This window comes from Bos indicus x Bos taurus, chromosome 26 (genome assembly GCF_003369695.1).
Source record: "Bos indicus x Bos taurus breed Angus x Brahman F1 hybrid chromosome 26, Bos_hybrid_MaternalHap_v2.0, whole genome shotgun sequence".
Classification (NCBI taxonomy): domain Eukaryota; kingdom Metazoa; phylum Chordata; class Mammalia; order Artiodactyla; family Bovidae; genus Bos; species Bos indicus x Bos taurus.
Window position 1 is genome coordinate 192,507 of NC_040101.1, and position 23,160 is coordinate 215,666.

Genomic DNA, 23,160 nt, shown 5'->3' on the forward strand with positions numbered 1-23,160 from the left:
CCAGTGTGACCCTTCAGAGCTCCAGAGACAGAGGCCCAGGGAAGACACATCCGGACATCTGAGGGAAAGAGGCCCCAGCTCTGGCCCTGGTCCTCCAGACGGGAGCTTGGGCAGAACTTCTCTGAGGAACTATCCTACACATGCCCAGAACCAAGGACACTCATGTGGGGTGTGCCAGCCCAGAGACGCTTCCTGAGCATGGATCGAGGACTCGGCCGGGAGATCTGATGTCTAAACAAGAGGACCAGAGACTCAGAGGTGGACCAATCAGGCTGGACAATCAAGCACTTCAAATCAGTGCTTTCCTGGAGGACAACCAGATACGGGGAGTGAACCACGTTTTAATCTCAAAAGCACCAAAGAGACAAGGCTCAGTGAGGAACTGCCAGGCTGGGGGTCGCGGACCACTGGTGTCTGGCGGGGGAGCCCTGGACTCAGCCCCCAGGCAACTGAGGCCCCACAGGCCCCACTGACACGGTGACCCTGCAAACCCACGACCTGCCTGGGAAGCGGCAGCACGCAGGGTATGAGGGTGATGCAGACGAGACCCAGCTCCCTGGGGCCCCGGACAATCAGAACACGAAGTGCAGACTCTGACCTTGGCAGGATCGTAGACAACCAGCACCACCACGTGTCTGGAAGAAGTAAAAACCAACAAAAGTCCCTCCTGGAGGAAGATAACGTCAGAGTGAGCACCAAGCATTCCTTCAAATTTTGCTTCAACTGTAATCATCAGCACAAAATCAAAGACGATCAGGCGCACGAAGAGGCGAGAGACCACAGGCAACAGCCAGTGCCAGACCGAGGGGGCCTGAAACCAGCTGGCTTATGAGACCAGGCAGGCGCGGCAGGAGACGGAGCAGCCGTGGGCGTGACCCGACGGACACGAGAGGGTGCTTCACGGACACAGACGGGGGCGTGCTCTTCCAGGGCACGAGGAACGCAGCCCCGCACTCCCCACCGCACTGAGCACGACAGAAGTAAAACGAAACTAACAAAAGAGTGAGACGTCTGGGAAGTCTCCAGCTATTTGGAAACAGCACATTTCTAAATAACCCGTTAGTTACACAAGAAATCAGAAGAGTAATAAGAAAATGTTTTTAAATCAATATAAAAACACAACATATCAAAAATTGTGGGATTCCCCTAAAGCAATACTTAAGAGAGAAATTCATAGCCTCAAACACCTACGTTAGGAAAGAAGGCCGGCCTTAAATCAATGAGATGAGCTTCCATATGAAGAAACCAGAAATATAATAATAAACTAAGCACAAAATAAACAGAATAAAGGAAATGATAAAGATCAGAACAGAAATCAGTGAAATAAAACATGGGAGGGAAGGGAGAGAGAAAGAAAGTCAATGAAACCAAAAGCTGCTTCTTTGAGGGCATCGATAAAACTGATATATCTCTACTCAAGCTGATCAGGAAAAATAAGACACGAATTAAAAATATCAAGATTGAGAGTGGTGACATCACTACATAGTCTTCAAAGTGTAAGAAAACATTATAAACAACTTTGTGCCAATAAATTTAACAGCTTAGATTAAATAAATAGCTTGAAAAACACAAAGTACCAATGCACTAAGAAGAAACAGGGAACCTAAGTAGCCCATTATCAGTTAAATTTGCAAATAAAAACTTCTCCATACCCCCAAAAAACTTCAGGAGAGATGGCTTCACTGGTGAATTCCCCAAAGCATTTAAAGAAAAAAAATGCACAAAATTCTCCAGAAAATTGAAGAGAAGGGAATACTTCCCAGCTCATTCTATAAGGCCAATGTTACCTTGATTCAGAGGCAAAAGAGATATTACCCAAAAAAAACAAAAGCTACGGGACATATTTCTCCTGAATATACACACAGCCTTTCTAAACAAACTTAACCCATAGAATCCAACCATGTACACAAGGCATAATACATCAGGCCCAAGTGTGGTTGGTCTTAACATTTGAAAATCAATTAATGTGACTGATTACAGATCTTAAAATAACAACAGACTTTAAAACATCAACAATATAACGACAGATTTTAAAAGACAAACCATATAATCATCTCAACAGATGCAGAAAGACGTGACAAAATTCATTCCTGAAAACCTTCATCCCTGGAAAAAACTCTCAGCAAACTACTGATGGCTTATGATGAACGTGATCAGTGCTGCCAGATTCGTGGTTCCGAAGGAGAAGATTTAACTCCGGGACCAAAGCCAGTCTCAGTCACTCAGAACTTTGTGTCAACTTTATTTAAAGTGGAAGTGACAGAAAGCGCTTCTGACACAGACCTCAGAAGAGGGCAGGAGAGTACCTGCCTCACCTAGTGTAAGCGGGGTTTTGTATACTTCTCAACCAGCCGCTGAGAATAGATAGAAATACCTCAAGGCTGGAGCATTTTGCCCAGACCGCTTCCCATAACATACATCCCGGGATGACATCAGCACAAGAAGGAAGGTTAACCCAGAGCTCAAGGCTGTGGGCGTTTTACCGAGGCCTTCTTCCATAACATTCATCCAAAGTTCAAAAAGAGACATGTCCTTGAACGAGAGATACTGGTGCCTGCAAGGCCTACATGTCTAAGGCAAAAGAATGAAATAGAAAGAATGTTTAGGGCCTCCTTAAAGGGGCCTTAGGCTTGGACTCCTTATCAACCTGCCTAAGTTAGCTCTCTCACCACCAACACAAGAACCTCTCCAGTCTGACAAGGCACATCTGCAGAGCACCTGCCCCAGCACCAAGAACAAGACGGGCGTCTGCGCTCACTGCCCCAGTCCACACTACTGGAGGGTCTCGCCAACCCAGCACTGTAGGAGAGAAATACAAGGAGTCCAGGCAGAAAAGGAACAAGCTGTTCACAGCTGACACATCCAGCAGAAGGGACAAGGTAATGGAATCCATAAAAAAGTGAGTAATAAGGTTGCAGATACAAGATCAATATTCAAAATCAACTCTATTTCTATATACTAGTAACAAGCAATAGGAAACTGAAATACTTTTCAAATATTTCAAAATAGGTAAGTGTGAATCTTACCAAAGATGAGAGCCATGCACTGAAAACCACAAAATGATATGGAGAAGATTAAAAACCCATAGTGATGGAGATGTAAACCACATTGTCTCTCTGAAAGACTCAATATTGTTAAGACAACAACCCCCTCAAACTCTTCTGTGGATTCAGTGTTATGTCAGCCAAAATGTAAGCAGGCTTCTCTAGACACTACCAAGCTGATTCTAAAATTTAAAGCAAAGGCCCTAGGATAGTCAAAATAACTTTGCAAAAGAGCAACAAAGTTGGAAAAATACAGCCAGATTTCAGATCTTATTATAAGGTCACAGAGAGCAAGACAGTGTGGTGTCAGCATCGAGACAGAATAGCAGGTCGTGGAACCGAGCAGAAAGAGGGTGCGTGTGTGCGACCCCTGGCTGTACCCGCCAGGCTCCTCTGTGCACGGGGTTCTCCAGGCAAGAATCCTGGAGCAGGGTGCCATTTCCTACTCCCGAGGATCTTCCTGACCCAGGCAGCAAGCCCACTACATTGGCAGGTGGATTCTTTACCACTGCCCTACCTGGGGAGCCTGTCTGTTACAGGAGAGAGAGGCTAGAAACAGACAAATGATTTTTGGCAAAGACGCAAAGGAGAAAGAAGAGTCTTTACAATAAATATTGCTGGATTCCTCAAAATGGGCTTTAATGACTCACACAATATAAAAATAAACTGAAATAGATCATAGACTTAAATATAAAACCTGAAACTTCTAGAAAAATAACTTGAAGAAAAATCTTGTTTACTCTGGGTTAAGCAAAAATTTCTTTGCTAAAAAGTAAAACCAAAATCCATTTTTTAAAAAATGTATCATTGGATTTCATCAAAATTAAAATCTGCTGTTCAAGAGGCACAGTTAAAAGCCAGCCTGACAGAGAAAATGGTTTACAACCTCAGACCCTTTACCTCAGCAACTTGTATCTGAAGCCCAAGAATAACACAAAGACCTCAGCCGTTAACGGGCAAACGGTCTGATCAGACTCCTTAGGAAGAGCAGACAGGCAGACCAGAAGGCGCCGGGAAGACGGCGGCCCCCGCTCTTGGCGGAACTCGTCTCTGCTCGACCGTGGGGCTGAGGCCCATCTCCCTCCCGGCTGCTCCAGGAGGCCCCCACACGAGCCCCTCAGACGGCAGCAGGTTGGCCCAGAAAGCGTCCGTCGCTCTGCGTGGCTGAGGCTGGGACAGCCCCCGTCGCTGCTCTCAGGGCCTCCCGTCGTCCTCCCAACGTCAGCAAAGATGAGCTGGAGAGGAGCCAGGCGCTGGGCAGCCCGCAGCTCCTCCGCCCAGACGGCGCTGGCCGACGGCGCACCCTACCCCTCCACTCTGACCTTGTAAAATGTGCTTTTAAAAGGACCTTTATTCAAATTACAGAAGAAGGGACTGTAAGGTGAATTCTAACAAAAGTAAACCTTGTTTACTGATAATAATGAAACCAGTGTTATCAGGAAGAAATTCCATGTCAGTGCAAGGTACAATGTTTTGCTTTAAAACACTGTCTTTAGAGAGAGTTTCTTGTAATACTGGCAACTGAGCCCAGCTTTTACTTGTGACCGTGCAGCAACTCCTGAGAAATGCCCGCACTGCGCGCTTCAGGCGGACAGGGGCTGTGTCTCCCACTCCCGTGTCAGCACCTAGCACGGCGTGCCTAGGACAGAGCCAGGTGCACTCGCCCAGGACCTGGCCGGGGACCTGGCCCTGGGTGCGCGGGGCGCGGGGAGGTTCCTGCCCTCCCTCAGGAAGCGCGCGGTTTGGGAGCAGGGGCCAGCCCAGGCCACATCACCACCTCGTTCTCCCCTTCTTTTTTTTTTTTTGAACAACAACAAGATGCCTTTTTATATAAATTTGGATATTAACTGATCTGTATAAGTTCTCCCCTCGTTCTCCCCTTCTTGAAAAGGCAGGTGCAGTGTTGCTGACCATGAGCACGGTGTGTACGCGGGGCTCCAGCATCACTCACTTGCACAACAGAACTTTACAGCCGTTGACACAGATGCCTCTTCGCTCCCCAGCTCCTGGCACCTCCACTCTGCTCTGCTGCTGTGAGTTAGCCTCCTGCTGACGCCTCACGTGAGCGCAACCAGGCACCATCTGTCCTCTGCGTCCAGCTTATTTCACTGAGCACGATGTCCTCCAGGTTCATCCGTGTTGTCACATACAGCAGGATTTAGTTCTTTTTTAAGGATGAATAATAGTCTATTGAATGCACAGCAAAGAAAACCATCAAGTAAATGGAAAGACAACCTACAGGAATATTCTGCTAAATGACATCCACTGGGGAAAAAGTATTGCATTTCCTCAAAAAATTAAAAATAAAACTACCATGTGATCCAGAAACTCCACTCCTGAGCACATATCCAAAACAAAACCAGATACACGCACCCCATGTCCACACCAGCACTCTTCACAGTAGCCGAGACACGGAGACAACCCAGAGGCCCACTGACGAGACTGGGTAAGGACGACGTGGCTCGTGCACACAGTGGATACTGCTGGCCACAAAGACGAAGAACGCCATTTGCAGCAACACGGATGGCCCCGGGGACCATCACACTAAGTGAGGCAAGTCACACAGAGACAGACGGTGTCACATGATGTAACCTACATGTGGAGTCTAAAACACGATACAAAGAATGTATTTAGAAAACAGAAACAGCCCCACAGACACGGAGGGGAAGCAGGGCTGAGAGATAAGTGAAGTTTGGGGTAACGTACACCCCTTCTATAAATGAAACAAACAAGGTGGGCCTGCTGTGTGGCAGGGAACCACGTCTGATGTCTCGTGATGACCTGTGATGGGAAGCACCTGAGGAAGAGCGCGCGTGTGCGCACACACACACACGCACACACGCGCGCGCACACACACACGCACGTATAACTGAGCCCCTTTATTGTCCACCTGAAGTGTGAATCAACTATACTTGAATTAAAAATTAACTAATTTTTAAAAAGGAAAAAACAACACGTGTCTACCCGTTGCGCTGCCCCTTCCCGCCAGGCTGCCTCCGCGTGGCGGGACCGCGTCCTCTCATTCCCGAGCGAGGAAGCGGTGGACAGAGGCTCAGACTGGGCTCGGTGCTGTGCTCGTGATGCAGCCGCGAGCCTCTCCTGCAGAGGCTCTACCCCTGCTTCATCCTGCAAGACGTCAGCACGCCAAGCGCACTCTGCTGCGGGGCGGCCTGGTCACGCCCACATCGGGACTGAGCGCAGGGTCACGGGGCGTGTGGGAGGCGGAGCAAGACCCCGCCCCAGCTCCTGGCAACGGCGGTGTTGCCTCAGGTGGTCCCGCGAGCAGTGACTGCGTAAGCCATCACCTGCTCACGGCAACACTATGGCCGCACAGACGCATCTGTTTTGAAGCGAGCTTGTTAGCCAAGCACATGCATTTCAGATGGAGAGGCTGGGGCGCATATTGAGGACATGGCTGGTCCACGGTCTCCAAGGCGACCCTCAGACCAGGTCAATGCTGAACATCAGCAGGACCACCCCAGTTCCATCCTTTGGGCCACTGGAATGAACAGAAAGCTGCATTCTGCTCTCCTGAACCCAAGATCAAGGGAGGTCTGACTTATATCCTAATGGCAAACAAGCAAGAAGACAGACCCACTTCCTTAGTCATCAGTTCAGTTCAGTTCAGTTGCTTAGTCGTGTCCGACTTTTTGCGACACCATGAATCGCAGCACGCCAGGCCTCCCTGTCAATCACCAACTCCCGGAGTTCACTCAGACTCATGTCCATCGAGTCAGTGATGCCATCCAGCCATCTCATCCTCTTTCGTCCCCTTCTCCTCTTGCCCCCAGTCCCTCCCAGCATCAAACTCTTTTCCAATGAGTCAACTCTTCCCATGAGGTGGCCAAAGGACTGGAGTTTCAGCTTTATCATCATTCCTTCCAAAGAAATCCCAGGGCTGATCTCCTTCAGAATGGACTGGTTGGATCTCCTTCAAGTCCAAGGGACTCTCAAGAGTCTTCTCCAACACCACAGTTCAAAAGCATCGATTCTTCAGCGCTCAGCCTTCTTCACAGTCCAACTCTCATATCCCATACATGACCACAGGAAAAACCATAGCCTTGACTAGAGGAACCTTTGTTGGCAAAGTAATGTCTCTGCTTTTGAATATGCTATCTAGGTTGGTCATAACTCCTTCCAAGGAGTAAGCACCTTTTAATTTCAGGGCTGCAATCACCATCTGCAGTGATTTTGGAGCCCCCAAAAATAAAGTTTGACACTGTTTCCACCGTTTTCCCATCTATTTGCCATGAAGTGATGGGACCAGATGCCATGATCTTAGTTTTCTGAATGTTGAGCTTTAAGCCAACTTTTTCACTCTCCTCTTTCACTTTGATCAAGAGGCTTTTGAGTTCCTCTTCACTTTCTGCCATAAGGGTGGTGTCACCTGCATATCTGAAGTTATTGATTTTCTCCCGGCAATCTTGATTCCAGCTTGTGCTTCTTCCAGCCCAGCGTTTCTCATAATGTACTCAGCGTATAAGTTAAATAAGCACAGTATGATACACACACTCCACGATGGTCAAAATGAAGACAGACGGTACTACGTGTCAGCGAGGATGCGGGACACGACTGCAGCCCTGAAGGGACTGGAAAGTGCAGCACTCGCCGGGGAAGACAGTGATCTGTAAAGGCAGACACACACTGACCTGGGACCCAGCAGCTTCAGTCCTGCATATACACCCAACAGAACTGCACGAGTGTTCTCCCCAAAGACATTATTATCAAAGCAACATACTTTATAATAACCTAAAGACAGAGACAACCTCAACGACGGAGCAGGTGAACTGTGGTCTGTGCGGTGGAGGACAACCAGCAGTGAGGACTAGCGAACAACAGCCACACACACGTGACATCAAGCGAAAACGGCACAAAAGACCACATTCTGTGTGATCCCACTTATATAAAAATGAAAAAAAAAAAGGCAAAATGAATCTGCTAGGTGGTTGAGATTGTGGCTGCCCTTGGGGACCCCCAGGGGAAGGAGGCGCTGGGATCGGGGGCTCCAGCCCCATCAGGTTCTCGGTCCGGTGTATGCAGGCGGAAGAAGGGTGACCTGCACACACTGAGGCCGGCTGGTCTTCCTCCCGGGTGTGCCCCGGGGCCGCCAGCAGACCCGCCAGAAGGACTCCACAGGGAGACTCCACGGGGACCGGGAGAGCAGGCGGCCGCCAAGGCCTGGACACTCTCCACGCCCCAGCCCTGTGGCCTGGGAAGTGGGAGGAGGAGACGGTCTAGGTCTCACTCACCTTCCCCTCCCACGGCCCTGCCTCCCAGCAGACACCCCCCGCTCTCAGGAGGGGCATTGCCTGCCTGGGAGAAATTGCTTGTTTAAAATTAATTGTCTCCTCCGAGCTGAACCCCAGAAGGATGCGATGTCATTGTTAATTGGGAAGGTCCTCACCGTCCTCAGCGTGACATCCTGGCATGTCGCTCGGGCCTAATGAGCCAGAACACCCCTCACCTGCTGACCTTGGGCCTTCACCTGCCTTCTTTTTAATTATGCCCCAGGGCAGGCAGCCCCTCAGCGCGCAGCTCCAAAAACTTCTCCCATTATTCTAGACCAGAATGCTCATCAACTGTGAGTTGATTGGGCACCAAGGGGATTCTGAAGGATTCCCCAGCTGCCTGAGGAACACAAACTTTTCTCAGAAACAGAACTCAGCAGACATTCCCTCGGGTGCAGCAGGTCAGGGAAGAGGCAACTGATGAGCAGCCGCCCCAGACTCCACTGTACAGGCTGCTGAGATGGGCGGGGACAGCCTGCCCTCAGCTCTTGGCCCTTGAGCAGGACACCTGCTGCCCAGAGAAGCCTGTGGGGCCAGACACCCTGGACACACGTCTGTCTGCAGGAAGATGGGAAACAAGGCCTGAAAACCCAACACAGGCAAAAACCCAGACACCGTCAGGGCCTGCTGCCAGCAAGGAGCTGGCACCTCCTGGCCCAGCAGGTGTCCCCCAGCAGGTGTCTCCTGGCTCAGCAGACGTGTCCTGGCCAGTACCTACCTGGGAGAAAGCTGCAGCTGAGCTCAAGTGTGTGCGCTTGAAGCTGCTCATTCCAAGTCCCTCTGAGGGTGGGCACAGGAATTCCATGTCTGTAGGTTTTTCCTAGGCCCTGGGGGAATTACTGCAATTGTCCAGAACTCTCACACATCTCTCTCAGCCTGGTGCAGGGACTCCCACTCTCCTTCTCACAAGCCCCAGCCCCAGCACCTCACCAAACCACTCTGTCTCAGCCATGTGAGCCCCACCGCCTCAGCCAGGCTGAGCAGAGGCAGAGCTGTTGCAGGGAGCACCTCCCCTCTCAGCCCTGTCCAACCCCTCCCTGGGACCACTCCTCCCAAGCTGCTATTGCCTCACAGTCCCAACCTCTTAGCATCAGGGGCCCAGGCCACTCATCCAAGGTCTCTCTCCTCCGTACCCTTCTGTGGGGTCTCAGTCAGTCCTGTGGTTTTCTCTGTGACGTTCTCCAATGCCCATGAAGACCAGAACCGTGTCCAGCTGCTCCATCACCATCTCCACTTGGATTATTCGGACATCTGCTGACCTCATGGACCTGATGTGTCCATGTGTGTGCTCAGTCGTGTCTGACTCTTGTGACCCCATAGACTGCAGCCCACCAGGCTCCTCTGTCCACGGGATTCTCTAGGCAAGAATACTGGAGTGGATAGCCATTTCCTTCTCCAGGGGATCTTCCTGACCCAGGAATCAAACCTGGGTCTCCTGCATTGCAGGCAGATTCTTTAGCGACTGAGCTATGAGGGCATGGAACTCCTGAAATGCCCCAAACTTGCTCTATCCCCAGCTGTCTCCTCCTCTATAAATGGAGTCCATCCCTCTAGCTGCTCAGAATCCACATCACCCTTGGCTCTTGGTTCTGTCTCATATCCCACCGTCAGCCAGCAGCAGTCCCGGCGGGTCTACTTTCGGAGCATTCGGCGCCCTGCGGCTTCTCCCCCGTCACTGTTATCCTGCCCCATCATCATTGCTGCTTATTTGAATTTTCACCACGGCTGCCGCCATTCAAGTGTCTTCTCAGTGTAGCTGCCAGAGGGAGCCTTACCAGCACAGATAGATCGCATCACCCCTCCACTCACTTTGGAAGCCACCAAAGTCTCCCAGCCCAGTCAGAGCACAGCTAAGGCCTCATCACAGCCTGCAAGATCCCACATAACCTGAGTCCCCTCTGACTTCATCTCCTCCTGCTGGACCCCTGAGTCACCTCGTTTCAGACAGAGACTTCACAGCTACTGCTGTTCCTCACACATTCTGGAAATACTCCTGCCCTGTGTGGAGGGGAAAGGGGAGAGGGTAAGGCATGGGAAATAAATAGAAAGAAGAGGAGGAGGGAATGAATGCCTGGGTGGACGGATGGACAGATGGATGAACAGTGGATGGTGGATGGATGGATGGACGGTAGATGGATGGACAGATAGATTAGAGGATGGATGGAGGGATGGATAAATGGTAGATGGACAAAGAGACAGATTAGTGGATGGATGGATGGATGGTAGATGGATGGACAGATACATTAGTGGAAGGATGGATGGATGGATGGATGGGTGAATGGTGGATGGGTGGACACACAGAACAGTGGATGCATGGATGGATGGACGATAAAGAGTGGACAGGTGGACGGATGGATGGACGGGTGGATGACTGGGCCCGTGGGGGGTGGACGACAGTGCTGAGTGTGGGACATGGATGAATGCCACTGACTCCTGCCCTCAAGAGACTCACAGTCTGGGGAAATTGACACTTGCCAGGAAGACCCTGTGTGTTGCTTCCCATCCCATAGGTGACCTAGGATAGAGTCAGGAGTCACCCAACACAGCTTAGGGGATGGAGGGCCCTATTCACAGTCTCAGAGACACCCTCAGACCAGATGGTCCAAACAGAAACCAAGGCCAGACACAGCCACGTCCACAAAAGCCACAGAGCCCAAGTGAAGACCTGGGGCACCGACCTGCACTCAGGGGAGAGTGTCAGGCAGGCGTGTCCAGCTCTCTGTGACCCCATGGACTGTAGCCTGCCAGGCCCCTCTGTCCACGGAATTCTCCAGACAGGAATACTGGAGTGGGTTGCTATTCCCTTCTGCAGGGGATCTTTCCAACCCAGGGATCAAACCCTGGTCTCCTGAATTGCAGGCAGATTCTTTACTGTTTAAGAAACCAGGGAAGCCCATTTTAGGACGAAGGTGTGCCTCAAAGGCCAGTGGAGTCCTTCAGTCACAGGCTATCCACTGGGGAGGCAGTGGGCAGGTCATGAGCATGACTGACCCTGTGGCTCTGCAGGGGCTTCAGTTGCCCCAAGAATGGATGTGGGGCCCCTGGGAGCACAGGGTGGAGGAGGAAAGCCAAGAACTGAGGTTTAAGAATGTGCAAGAAAAAAAAAAGAGAAAATGTGCAAGAAAAAAAAATGTGCAAGAGATCTGAATGACACCCCACCAAAGATGTTATGTAGAAGGCAAATAAGCATGTGAAAAGATGCTTATTAAGGACTATCGATTAAAGCAACCAGGAGATACCACTAAACACTCAGCAGAATGTCTAAAATCCAAAACATTGCCAATGTGGTGTGACCACCACCCCACATGCAGGCAGGAGGGGCTGGAGAGGGAGGCAGTTCCCAGAGAGGCCAGCCCAGGGCCCCGCTCCCTGGTCCCCAGACCACACTCCCCAGGGAGGGGAATCTCTAAAGTGTCTCCCACTTCCAGACTTTGTGACAGCAAAGGCGTGGCTCTCAGCATGCCTTTAGGCTTTCAAATACCACCTAATTCCCAAGCCTGAGAAGGCGCCTAGGACGGCGCCTCCAGGACGCGCAGTCCTCCCCAGGGACTCACGGCCCTCGGGACAAAAGCAGCCAAGGGCTTCGCCTGGCCCCTCCCCTCCTCTGCCCAGGAACGGCCTCAGGGCCTGGGAGCATCTGGAGGCTGGCTCAGATCGGGCCTTCATAGGCAAGGACTTCTGCCTTCCCCCAGGCGGGAAGATAGAGGCAGCAGTCCACGTCCTGACCTGCACCAGGAGGGCCGGAGCCCACGGCCCTGAGCACAGAAATCCTCCACGACTGGCTGAGAATGAGGGCCAAAGGGCAGGGACGGGGCAGAGGGCGGGGCTGTGGGCTGGAGACGAGGAGGGCGGGAGCAGAACGGATCTCGCAGGGAAGGGTGCCAATCTAACTTGGGGTGTTCCGAACTTATCCCATCAGCTTAACAAACATGGGAACCGATTACATTACAGTTCAGTCGCTCAGTCGTGTCCGACTCTTTGCAACCCCATGAATCGCGGCACACTTTAATTCATTATTTGTAAAATAACTTCACAAAGCACAAAGACTACAGAAGCATCATTACCCACAGATGACAGACAAATGTGTCCTTCTGCTCTGGCCTCCGGGGAAGGGGCCTCCAGGAACCCTGACTTCTCTTCTGCAGTGAGAGAGGGTCTTCAGCTGGGCAGACGCCACCCACTCCTGCAGGGACCCTCCTGCTGTGGGCCTGGGTCACAGCAAGGAGAAGCCATCGGAGCCCTCCCCCCCACCGCCTGCACTTCCTTCTAGGGGGAGACCAGATGGTGAACAAGTAAAGAGGGGCAGGGGCACCGATCGGCACCCTCAGGTGAGGTGGGTGGCCAGGAGCAGTTTTAAGTGGGTGGAGGGTCTTCAATGAGCTCCAGAGGTCATGCTCCAGCGGAGGCTGAGGGGTCAGAAGACCCACCAGAAAGCCCAGGCCCGATGCGCTCCAGCTGCGGGGGCTCCAGCACCCCCAGAGGCCCCCGAGCACACCAGCAGCACCAGGCAGGCCTGGGGTGCCCTGCACAGTGGCCCTGGGCCCATGCCCATCCCTGAGAGACAGCTGTGCAGCCCTTGGCCCTGGGCAGCTCAGGGCTGGGGCTCCCTCACTCTCCACCCAGCTGGCAGGAATCCAGCCCTCTCAGGGGCCCTGAGGCTGGACGACCAGGGTGGACACTGGTGGAGGGCACCAGTGCATCATGCGTGTGTGTGTGTGAGTGTGTGTGTAAGTGTGTGTGTGTGAGAGAGTGTGTGTGTGTCTGTGTGTGAGTTTGAGTTTGTGAGAGTGTGTGTGTGTGAGTGTGTGTTGTCACTTCAGTTGTGTCCAACTCTGTGACCCCATGGGCTGCAGCCCACCAGGCTCCTCTGCCCATAGGATTTCCCAGGCATGAATACTGGAGTGGGTTGCCATTTTCTTCTGCAGGGGATCTTCCCAACCCAGGGATCTAACCCGCATCTCTTACGTCTCCCGCATTGCCAGCCAGGTCCTTTACCGCTAGAGCCACCTGGGGAGCCCAGTCCATCACGCTGCCTGAATGAAAAGAAACAATAGCCTCCCTGTCAGGCCCTATTTTCAGCACTGGAGACACACCAACTCCTTTAGTACTCAAAGGGCTCCGTGGGATCACACTCTCACAATCCCCACATAGTGATGAAGACACAGAGGTTCAGAGTGGCCACATGACCTGCATAAGTCACGCTGACAGACAGTTGCATCCAGACTCCCAGCTTCAGAGTCAGCTTTAATTCCACGCATGCTCCCAGGATACATCCTGATGAGCTGCCAGGCCAGACCAGGCCCCTCACTGAGCCTCTGGGCCCCGGAGGATCTTGTGCAGCTTATCCACTCAGAGGCCTCACCAAGCCCCCTCCGTCTGAGGCCCGCGGTTTCCACCACCTGGCCCCCAGGAGGGTGTGAGACCTGGTGGTGCGCTCTGAGGCTCCCCAAAGTGAGGCACACCCGCACACTGACCCAAACAGCCCCCACAGGCTGCCAGGCTTCCGCAGAGATTTGCACCCTGTTTCTCTGGGTTCTCCCCTTCCTGGACAACCTTCCCAGCCTCCACTGAGGGACAGCTCACCGGCTGCAGGCATTAGCAGCAGAGAGAAATCCAAAGTGCGAGACGGCCCGCTCCTTCCTGACAAGGGCCGTCAGCCCCAAGGCCCAGACCAAGCAGGGGCTCAAGCCCCAGAGGAGCTCCTGAGGCCGGGGTGGGCGCTGCCTCCCTGGCATGCCCAAGGGCCCTACACACGGTGAGATCAGGGTGCCATTTCCAGGATAGAGAGGCCCCAGGGCCTCATGTCCGCCACACCCCCTTCCGCAGAGCCTCCTTGACATCCTCGTTCCTCAAGGCGTAGATGAAGGGGTTCAGCACCGGGGTGACGGTGGTGCTGAGCACGGCGACAGCCTTGGTCAGGTCCAGCGAGCTCTCCACCAAGGTCCTCACGTGCAGGAAGACAGTTGGGCCATACCAGATGAGGACCACCGCGAGGTGGGAGGAGCAGGCGGAGAAGGCCCGGGGCCGGCCCTGCAGCGAGGGCGTCCTGACGACGGTGACCACGATGTGGGCGTAGGAGACCAGCGTGATGACGCCCAGCGTGATGACATGACAGACCAGCGTGATGACGCCCAGCGTGGTGACGTCGTAGACCAGCGTGATGACGCGAAAGCCCAGGATGACGCAGAAGGCAGCACGATCCAGGGCGGGATGTCCCAGAAGTGGTTGAGGACCCGTGAGCCACAGAAGAAAAGGCGGCTGATGAGGGCCGTGGGCACGATGATGGCCGAGAAGCCGCAGAGCCAGGAGCCCAGGGCCAGGTGGCCAGAGAACCCGGGCGTCATGAAGCTGCCGTAGCGCAGCGGCAGGCAGACGGCTAGGTAGCAGTCGTAGGCCATGGCGGCCAGCAGGAAGTCCTCGGTGCAGCCCAGAGAGAAGACGAAGTGCATCTGCACAGCGCAGCCTGAGAAGGAGATGGCTCCGCTGCGTGAGGTAAAGACGGCCAGCGTCTTGGGCATGCAGGCCGTGGTGAACCAGATCTCCAGGAAGGAGAGGTTGCAGAGGAAAAAGTACATGGGCGTCTGCAGGCGCCGGTGTGCCCCGACCAGCGAGAGGATGGCCAGGTTCCCGGCCACCGTGAGCACGTACGTGAGCAGGAAGAGCTCCACGTGGAGGCCCCGGGCCCCGGGAAGCCCAGCAAGATGAACGGGCCCCCAGCGGACAGGTTCTGGCTGCGGCCCCAGGCCATGACACCCATCAGGACACAGGCCCCGTGAGGCCAGCAAGAGGGACCGGCAGCCAGAAGCCCTCCGGGGGGCTTTGGAGAAGAGGCCCCCTCCCCGCTCTCTGGCTCTACTCACGTTGCCCTCTAACCCCAGGGCCCCAGACCGGCCTGGGACAGTGGACGGGAAGCACCCGCTGCAGCGGAGCGGCCCAGAGCGCTGCGTGGACTCGGGTCCGGCCGTTTGTCACCTGCTGGCCGAGGAGGATCTTGGTCTAGATCCCTTCCTTGGGGCTGTCCTTATTCTAGACTCCTCGTGGGGGTGGGGGGCATTTCCTTATTCTAGAGCTTTTCACAAATGAAATTACGTATGGCCCAATTTGGGACGTTTTTATCCAACAAAGCGGATTGATTCCTAGTAAAGCATTCCTATCGCGATGTGCCATGAAACCGCCCCGTCCCCGAGGATGACCACCTCAGAGGCACCCCGGGGGAGCTGCTCTACCCACCAGAGGGGGAAAGCCAGGAGGCAGATGGCTGCCACCAGCGCTGCTCTGGCCGCAGCCGAGGTCGCTGGGTGGGGCAGGAGACCCACTGGAGAAGCTCTCAGTCCCTCGGTGCCGCCCACCGCTTCTCGGAACCCTTCGTGGGCTTCGACCGCACCGACAAGAACCCAGAGTCCAGAACCGGCGGCCTCCGCACGGCAGGCAGGGCGGGGCAGGTTGCGGTCCACGCGTCCACGTGCTGGACCCCTGGGCACGGGGCTCCCGAGGTGGTGCCCACCGTCCTTGCCCCTGCGCGTCACACACTTGCCCCGCACACACGTGGGCACCGCGTACTCTCAGAAGCCTGGTCCTGGACCAGCTTTCTGCTCCTGGAGCACTGGAGTTCCTGGAGCACTAGTCTCGTTCCTGATGGACTTGGGGTCCCTTGGTGTTTCACAGTGACTGCCCTGCTCACACCAGAGTCTGGGCATAGATCAGGAACCGGTCTAGGAGTCCTGCCCAAGTCCCCTTTTAATAACCTTTAAATAACCCCTTGGAGTTGAGCAGGGAAAGGGCGTCCACCCCAGCCACCTTATAAATAGCAGGTTCTGGCTCCCTGCTCTCTGTCTACTGTCACTGGTGACCTGGGCAGGAAGGCGCTCACTGCCTCTGTTCTGGGATCTGAGAGCAAGAAACCCTGTGCCACAGCCCTGACACGCTTGGCTGTGACCCGCTCCCAGCCCCACAGTGAAGCCAGGGCAGCTGACCTTAATCAGAGCCCAGCAAGATGGCCCACATTCCAGACACATCCAGAGATATGCCCTAGAGCCCTGTGGTGGTGTCCAGACAAAAGCAAACCTCAGAGGCTCTGCATCTGTGTGGACGAGGCCGGCACACCCACCAGGTCCCAGGAGGGGACCCCTTGGGCCATGTCCTGGCAAGACAGTGACCCCATCCCAGACGCCAACTCCTGGGGGCCAGAGCGCTCCTTGCGGCTGTCTGCTGGACCCCTGGGTGGGCACAGACCCCTGTGGGCTGCAGCGGGGCCTGTACCCCCTGCACTGCTCACAAGCCCAGGCCCCGCAACCCGCAGGGAGCACAGAACTGCACAGAATTGGCAAGCCTGCCCTGCCTGGAGCTCTAAGAATCCTCCAGCCTGAATTTCTGAATGTCCCATGACTTGTGGGTGGCTACTGCTGTGCCCTGGAGGTGAAGACACAGGGCTGCTCTCCCGTGTGTGCACATGCGCACATGCGTGTGTGTGTGTGCCTGGGAGTGTGCGTGCACACAGTGAGGACACCCAGAGCCTTCAGAGTCCGCCTCGTTTCAAGGGTCTCCTGAAGCTGAGAAGGTGGGACTAAGTGCGAGTCTCACTCTGAGTGCACCACGGGGGAGGGGGACTAAATGGGGGCCGCACTATGAGCCCACCATGGGGAAGGGGGGCGTCTCCCTGCAGATCAGCTCATGGGGACATGGCATGATGAGGGGTCACTCACCTGGGGTCTGAGCAGGCTCCAGGACACATCCCCCTGAAGCCACCTGGAGACCAGAAGGCTGAGCATGGGCCCCCGAGAACTTTCCAGGTGGGGCCATGCCCGTGGGGGCTGCCTCTTGCTGGCTGAAGACCCCCTGCTGGCTGAGCCACCTGCCTCTGCTGCCCACCTCCTCTGTAGATGTGGCCAGAGGAATGGGGTCACAGGCTACTCTGGGCCCCCAGGGAGCAGCCAAACCATTCATGCTGCCCCAGTAGGTTCACGGCAGTGGCCAGAAGGAGATCTCAGGTGCTAGGGAAGGTGCCCTGGCCTGCCACCCACACTGGACGCTCACACCCCTGACTCTGGTCACTCAGGGTGGCCAGCACTGGCTCAGCCTTGGGGGAAGGAAGCAGAGGCGCCCCTGCCATCGTGCTGCTCCTCAGGCTGCCGGACTCGACTCATCGCAGCCGCAGGCACCTGCCGCCCCAGCTCTTCCAGGGCAGCATCTCCCCTGCACCCCGCTGGGCATCAGCAGGGCCGCTGGTACTCTGGCACACGGCCCAGGAAGCAGAGGCACCCGGGTGAGAAGGGTGTCCTCCTGCCACCACCAGCAGGGAGAGCCAAGCCCAGAGGCAGCCCTCTAGCTCTCAGATGCTTCTGCCCTCCCTCTGGCCTCCCTGGGGCTCAGGCCTGCAAGGACCCTCTTGCCAATTACTCAGGAGCAAGATCCTGGCCCCGGGCGCTGGGGCGGCCTGGGAGTGGTCCGCGGGGCTCTGGGAGGGCCTGGGGGTGGTCCCCGGTGGCACCCAGCGTCCTGAGGGGCCTCCTGCCCTTGGGGTCCTCCTGGGAGCCGCTTCCTGCCTGGAGCCCCACCGTGTCTGCTGCAGGGCCAGCACCCTGAGGGGCACAGTAGACCCTGGTGCTCTTGGCAGATGCTCGGTATCTCAGTTTCCTCTCTGGAAATGGGTGAGGACACCCCACAGTTTGATAGGCAACCCACAGGCAGCCCCACCTCCACCACTGCCCAAGCCTTCCAGGAAGAGCCGCTCCAACAAGACCCCAGCTGGAGACTGCTTCATGCTCCCCAAGGCAGGGACCCCAGCCCAGCGAGGACAGGAGGAAGCTGTGGCTGGAAGGAGGAGCCGCCGGGGACCAGGCGGGAGAGCCCACCCTGGGGCTCTGCGAGCACGTGCGGGGTGCACCTGGGGTGTGTGGGGTCGGCCACAGGCAGGCTGTGTGCTGTTAGTCACCAGGGGCCTGAGCCCCAGAGGCGGGGACACCGCTTCCAGGGGCAGTGTGCTCCCACCCCCAGTATGCCCCCCTGCCGTCGGCACCTGGCAGGTGGGCAGCAGCCAGAGGGGCTCTGATGGGACCACTGACCTCAGCCACCCATGCTCAGCCTCAAGTGTCATCCGCCCTGGGGACTCCAGCAGCACCGTGTCTGTCACACAGATGTCTGTCTGTCCCTAATTGGAAGCTCATTAAAAGCTGGCAGCAGGCTCCCCGGGTGGGAGCGTGGCCTCGTCAACTGGCACCATGCAGGGCTGCCACCTTGTCTAACAGAACAAGAGGGCCACTTTCTGTTTGCTTCAATAAACCAAACTTTCCCCAAGCCTACCCAACTCGAGGAGTTTGGAAGGTGCAGAAGAAAGGCTTCTCAAAGCACAGGTGAGTGTGAAGATGAGGTGTGTCACGCGTGCCCACCCTTGTGTTCTTGTTTTCCCCCGTCCACTTTCAGGGCTCATGTTAGAGAAACACTGCTGAATTCTCATTCTTTCTTTTTTTTTTTTTTTAAATTGAGGTATATGGTTGACAAACAAAGCAGCCGTACATGTGTGACGGACACATCTTGATGAGTCTGGAGATGACCGTCCACCTGTGAAACATTCCCCATTGCCTCTAAAAGTCCCCGCACTGTTTGTGTGACGAAACATTCGACATAAGATGCACCTCCTGCGTCACAACTTACACCACACACGGCCCACGTTTCGCGAGCTCACTGCCCTCTCTTCCCTCAACTACTCCAGGTCCGAAGATCGGACTTCCCATTCCTCTTATTGTAACTAAAGCCCTTGGAAACACACGTCGACCAGAAGTATTTGCCTATATTTCTGCATAACTTCCTTATGATGAAGAAGTGTACTTCAAATCCATAATCTGCACTGACAAGGCCACTCAAGAGGTGACAAGGCCCAGCAGGGTTATCTCCAGAAAGGCCGCCCCTGACTCTGGGCTGGGTGCCCCCAGGTCCTCTGCAGGTCTGGCCCCCACTGTGGTCTGGTGAGCAGCGCCGCCTTCTCCATGATGGGGCCCTGGTGTGTCCCAGCGGCCCCTGCACTGGGAGTGAATGTGAGGCGGTGCGGAAGAAGCTGAGGGCCCGTGAGCGTGTCTCATCCTAGTGGCCTGTAATAATGCAGCATGTCCTGCAGCAGCGTGTTTAGAAGAAGAAAAGTGAGAGTGCTGACTGAGGGTTAGAATGGGGCTTGTCCTGACCGCGTTCCGCTGCGTCGCTGACGTGACGGCAATCGGACGCCACGCGGGCACCGGGAGACACACGGCCTCTCACGGTGTCAGAGCCCGGTCTGGGGTCTGGACCTCTCACCCAGTGAGGGTAGAGGGGGTGGCCATGGTTAGTAAGGAGCCGAGAGAGGAGGAGTTTGTGCAGACACTCTGCTTTTGTGGGGGGAGGGGTCTGCCAGTCTGGTTGGAACCCTGGAGTGGGGGGCAGGGAGAGCCTTGGAGCAGGGAGCTGGGGGGAGGAGTGGCCTCAAGTTCACCAGGGAAGGGAGGTGGCAGCTCTTCTGGGCTGATGTACCCCCGGGGGGCACCAGAACCCCCAAGAAGACACCCCAGGACATCCTGGGGACGCATCAGGGTCCATAGAGGAGCCTGGGAAGACCAGGAAGGGGCCCAAGGGCCCCAACCCACTGCCAGACCCAAAAGCAGCACAAAGCTGGCTCCCAGGTGCCCCCGCAACATGTCCCCACCCCTCACTGCACCCTGAACTGAGGAAGAAGAAATCAGGTCATGCGTGAGGTTCCTGTGGCTGCTGCAAAAAACTGCCACTGAGCGTGGTCTAGAGGCGGAGCAGCGGCAAAGAGACCGCCTGCCCGTGCGGGAGGTGCAGGAGACGTGCGCTCCATCCCCGGGTCCGGAAGAGCCCTGCAGGAGGGCATGGCGACCCATGCCAGTATTCTTGCCTGGAGAGTCCCATGGACAGAGGAGCCTGGAGGGCTACAGTCCATGGGGTCGCAAAGAGTCAGACACGCTGAAGTGACTTAGCACACGTATACCCGCAAGTGGACGAGAACAACACAAATTTGTTTTCTTACGCTCTACACCTTAGACGTTCCAGGCAGGTCTCTCTGGGCTAAATTCCAGGGACCAGAATATCTGGTTCCTTCTGGAGGCTCTGGGGGAGAGTGCTTTCCTCACCTCTTCCCTGAAGGCCGCTGCATTCCTGGGCTTGTGGCCCCTCCTCCTTTCCAAAGCCAGTCCGTCAGCATCTCACTGACACTCTCCTATGGTCGTGTCTCCCCCAGCCCCCTTCCACCTTTAAGGGCCCTGTGATGACACAGAGCCCACTCGGGCCGTCCAGGGACTCCCGGCTCCAGCTGCCCTCGTCCGAGTGCCGCAGCACTCTCACAGGTTCCGGGAGGACGATGTGGACGCTGTCGGGGAGGGGGTGCGCTTCTGTGCTGACCACAGAACGCCCACCTGCCCCACACCCCCCGTGGCTGTCCTGTCCAGACAGTCTGCCTCCCAGGACAGTCTGCTCTGCAGCCCAAAGTGACAGGAGGCCGCCCCTTACCTGACAGTCGTCTGCAAAGTCAGCGATTTGGAAACGTCTCCGTCTGAATGCATTTTAAGGAACAGTTGGAGACAAAGGACAGCCATGTTTTACTTGTGACAGGCAGTTGTAATGAAAATCTTTATCTTTCAGCAGTCATCCAAAAAATAATTCTGCATCATAATTGCTATTACGTGTTTCCACATTACTGTATGATCATTGGTTTTATTTTTCAAAGTGATACATAAATTTATGCTTTTTAGGGAATTTTAACTGCAAAGAAGTATATGCAAAAAAAAAAAAAAGAAGTATATACAGAGTCTAAGTCCCACTGTACCCCCAGACGTCACTGCTTAAGATAGTCTCGTGAGGAACTCGCCTGACATTCTTCATGGATGTTTTGTTTTATCACGATGTGCTCACACCGCCTAGGACATGCTTCCAGGCCCTGCTCGTGACTTGCCTCTGTCTGCATCCCTGCCCAGGCAAGCGCCCTCCACCTGGATCCCATCATCGGGTGTGGGGGCTGCTTCCAATTTGTCTGATTGCAAACGTGAAGTCCTGTGTGTGTCTCCTTGTAAAGTCATGTAAGACATGGACTCCCGGGTCAAAAATAATGATGCCACCACCTGCCCTTTTAAAGATTCTGCAGCACAGCATTTCTTTCCAATGCTGACATCCTGGTAAAGCTGATGGATAAACCACATTTCAGTCAAGCCCCTGTTCTGTCAGACTCATTCTCCTTCTCTAAGAGGAGTCACTGCTGAGTGCGCAGTGTGAGAGCAAAGCGCGACTCAGCGGGAGGGGCAACAGGGGCGGGGGAGGTGGCAGTCGCCTGTGACAGGTGTGCCCACCCCTGGAGGTGCTGGAAAGTAGATAAAACTGGAAAGTGGCTGTTAAAAAGATGCCAGAAATAATGTCACTCACCAGACACATGAACTTTAGATAGAACTTCCTCCATGGAAATGGAAAGTCCCTGAATGTGCCCTGAAGAGGCAAAATGTGAAAACACACAATAGAAGTTTTAAACTCAAAGGTGCTGAAACCATATGTAACTTGTGATAATATTGCTTTTAGCTGTGTCTTTTAGGTTATTAATCATTGGGAATATTGATCACTAGAGTAACTGGTATGAATCTAGTGTGGGCAGATATCATCCACGTGAGTATGTTTATGTATGTGCTTCAGCTTTAGTTTAGTTTGGGGGAAATTCATTTTAAGTGAAGTAATCTATGGTGCATTGGGGCAGACCTGCACGTGTGTGAGACGGTCCATCCGTAACCGTGTCTGGTCCAACCCACCCCGACTGCAGATGGTGTGCGTGTGTCGTGACTGCCCCCACACGGCGCTTGAGTCACAGGTGTGAGTGTCTGTGTGTGGCAGTGCGTGTGCACATCTCACAGCATCAGTCGTCGGGATCTGCCCTCTCCCTGGCCACTCAGGGCCCCGCCAGGAAAACCCTCTCAGCAGGCAGAGTGACGCTGTCCGTGGTGCTGGCCACTCTGCTAACCAGCGCTGACCGAGCACCTCCCAGCCACCTTCGAGGCCCCATGGCCCCCTCAGGGCCCAGGACAACCAGGCTTCCATCTCGCCTCAGGGTACACCTGGGCTCCTGTGGGTTGGCTCACACCTGGGAACCCACATATGGTTGTCCCACACCCAGATTCCTCCTCAGTTTCTGAGCCTGGTTCTGACAGAACCAAACTCTGGTCCAGCCCCATCTTACTCTGCTGATCTTCTGCCTGAAAACCTCAAAAAATATGAACCTCATTCTGTGACCTCCAGCTGCCTAAAGCCAGACGTCTCCCTCAAGATGCTGTGTGGCTTAGCAAGCAATGGCCAGAGGTGAGGAGGCTGGGTTTCTTCCAGACTGGGTGGTCCTGGGCCTCCCCTCCCTGAGCCCAGCCTCTCCCCTGGGACTTCCAGGTAGGGATGGGGAGGAAGGGACAGAGGGAGAAGGACAGGAGGGAGGCCCATTGCCTTTATGGACAGCAGTGTATTAAAGACAAAATCTGGGGTCAGGCAGGCTCCAGCTGTGGAGAAGATGGAGCCTGGAAACTGCAAGTTTTACAAAGAAGTGAAAGACTCGAAACAGAAACTGACTAGACTCAGCACAAAAGATGTGCCCGGGCATAGAGGGTGTCCACGCCTTAACTACTTGGGCATGGAGGGCATCACACCTCAGCTACCTGGGCATGGAGGGCGTCCGCGCCTCAGCTACCTGGGCATGGAGGGCGTCCGCGCCTCAGCTACCTGGGCATGGAGGGCGTCCGCGCCTTAACTACTCATTCACAAGTATGATTCAAACACAGAACCTGAGAAACACAGTCAGGCATTCAGAGAATGTTACGCAGAAC

At 54.8% G+C, this 23,160-nt stretch overlaps 1 protein-coding gene and 1 long non-coding RNA gene across 4 annotated transcripts in view; both read right to left on the reverse strand.

Moving 5' to 3' along the window:
* LOC113884444 overlaps positions 1 to 23,160 on the reverse strand; it is a 42,066-nt gene that overhangs the window by 12,054 nt on the left and 6,852 nt on the right. The window contains exon 1 of one of the 3 annotated variants that reach the window (XR_003508867.1): positions 4,996 to 6,696. The exons of 1 other annotated variant lie outside the window; for it this stretch is intronic. This is a non-coding gene — a long non-coding RNA (uncharacterized LOC113884444). Of the gene's footprint in view, positions 1 to 2,043; positions 3,471 to 4,995; positions 6,697 to 23,160 lie in introns of those variants that run through there. One more of the 3 variants, XR_003508866.1, reaches the window with a different exon arrangement.
* LOC113884443 (olfactory receptor 287-like) lies at positions 13,334 to 15,080 on the reverse strand. The gene is given in 3 exon segments (XM_027529036.1): positions 13,334 to 14,463; positions 14,520 to 15,011; positions 15,014 to 15,080. Coding segments are annotated over 3 exon segments (891 nt in total). The 3' UTR covers positions 13,334 to 14,131.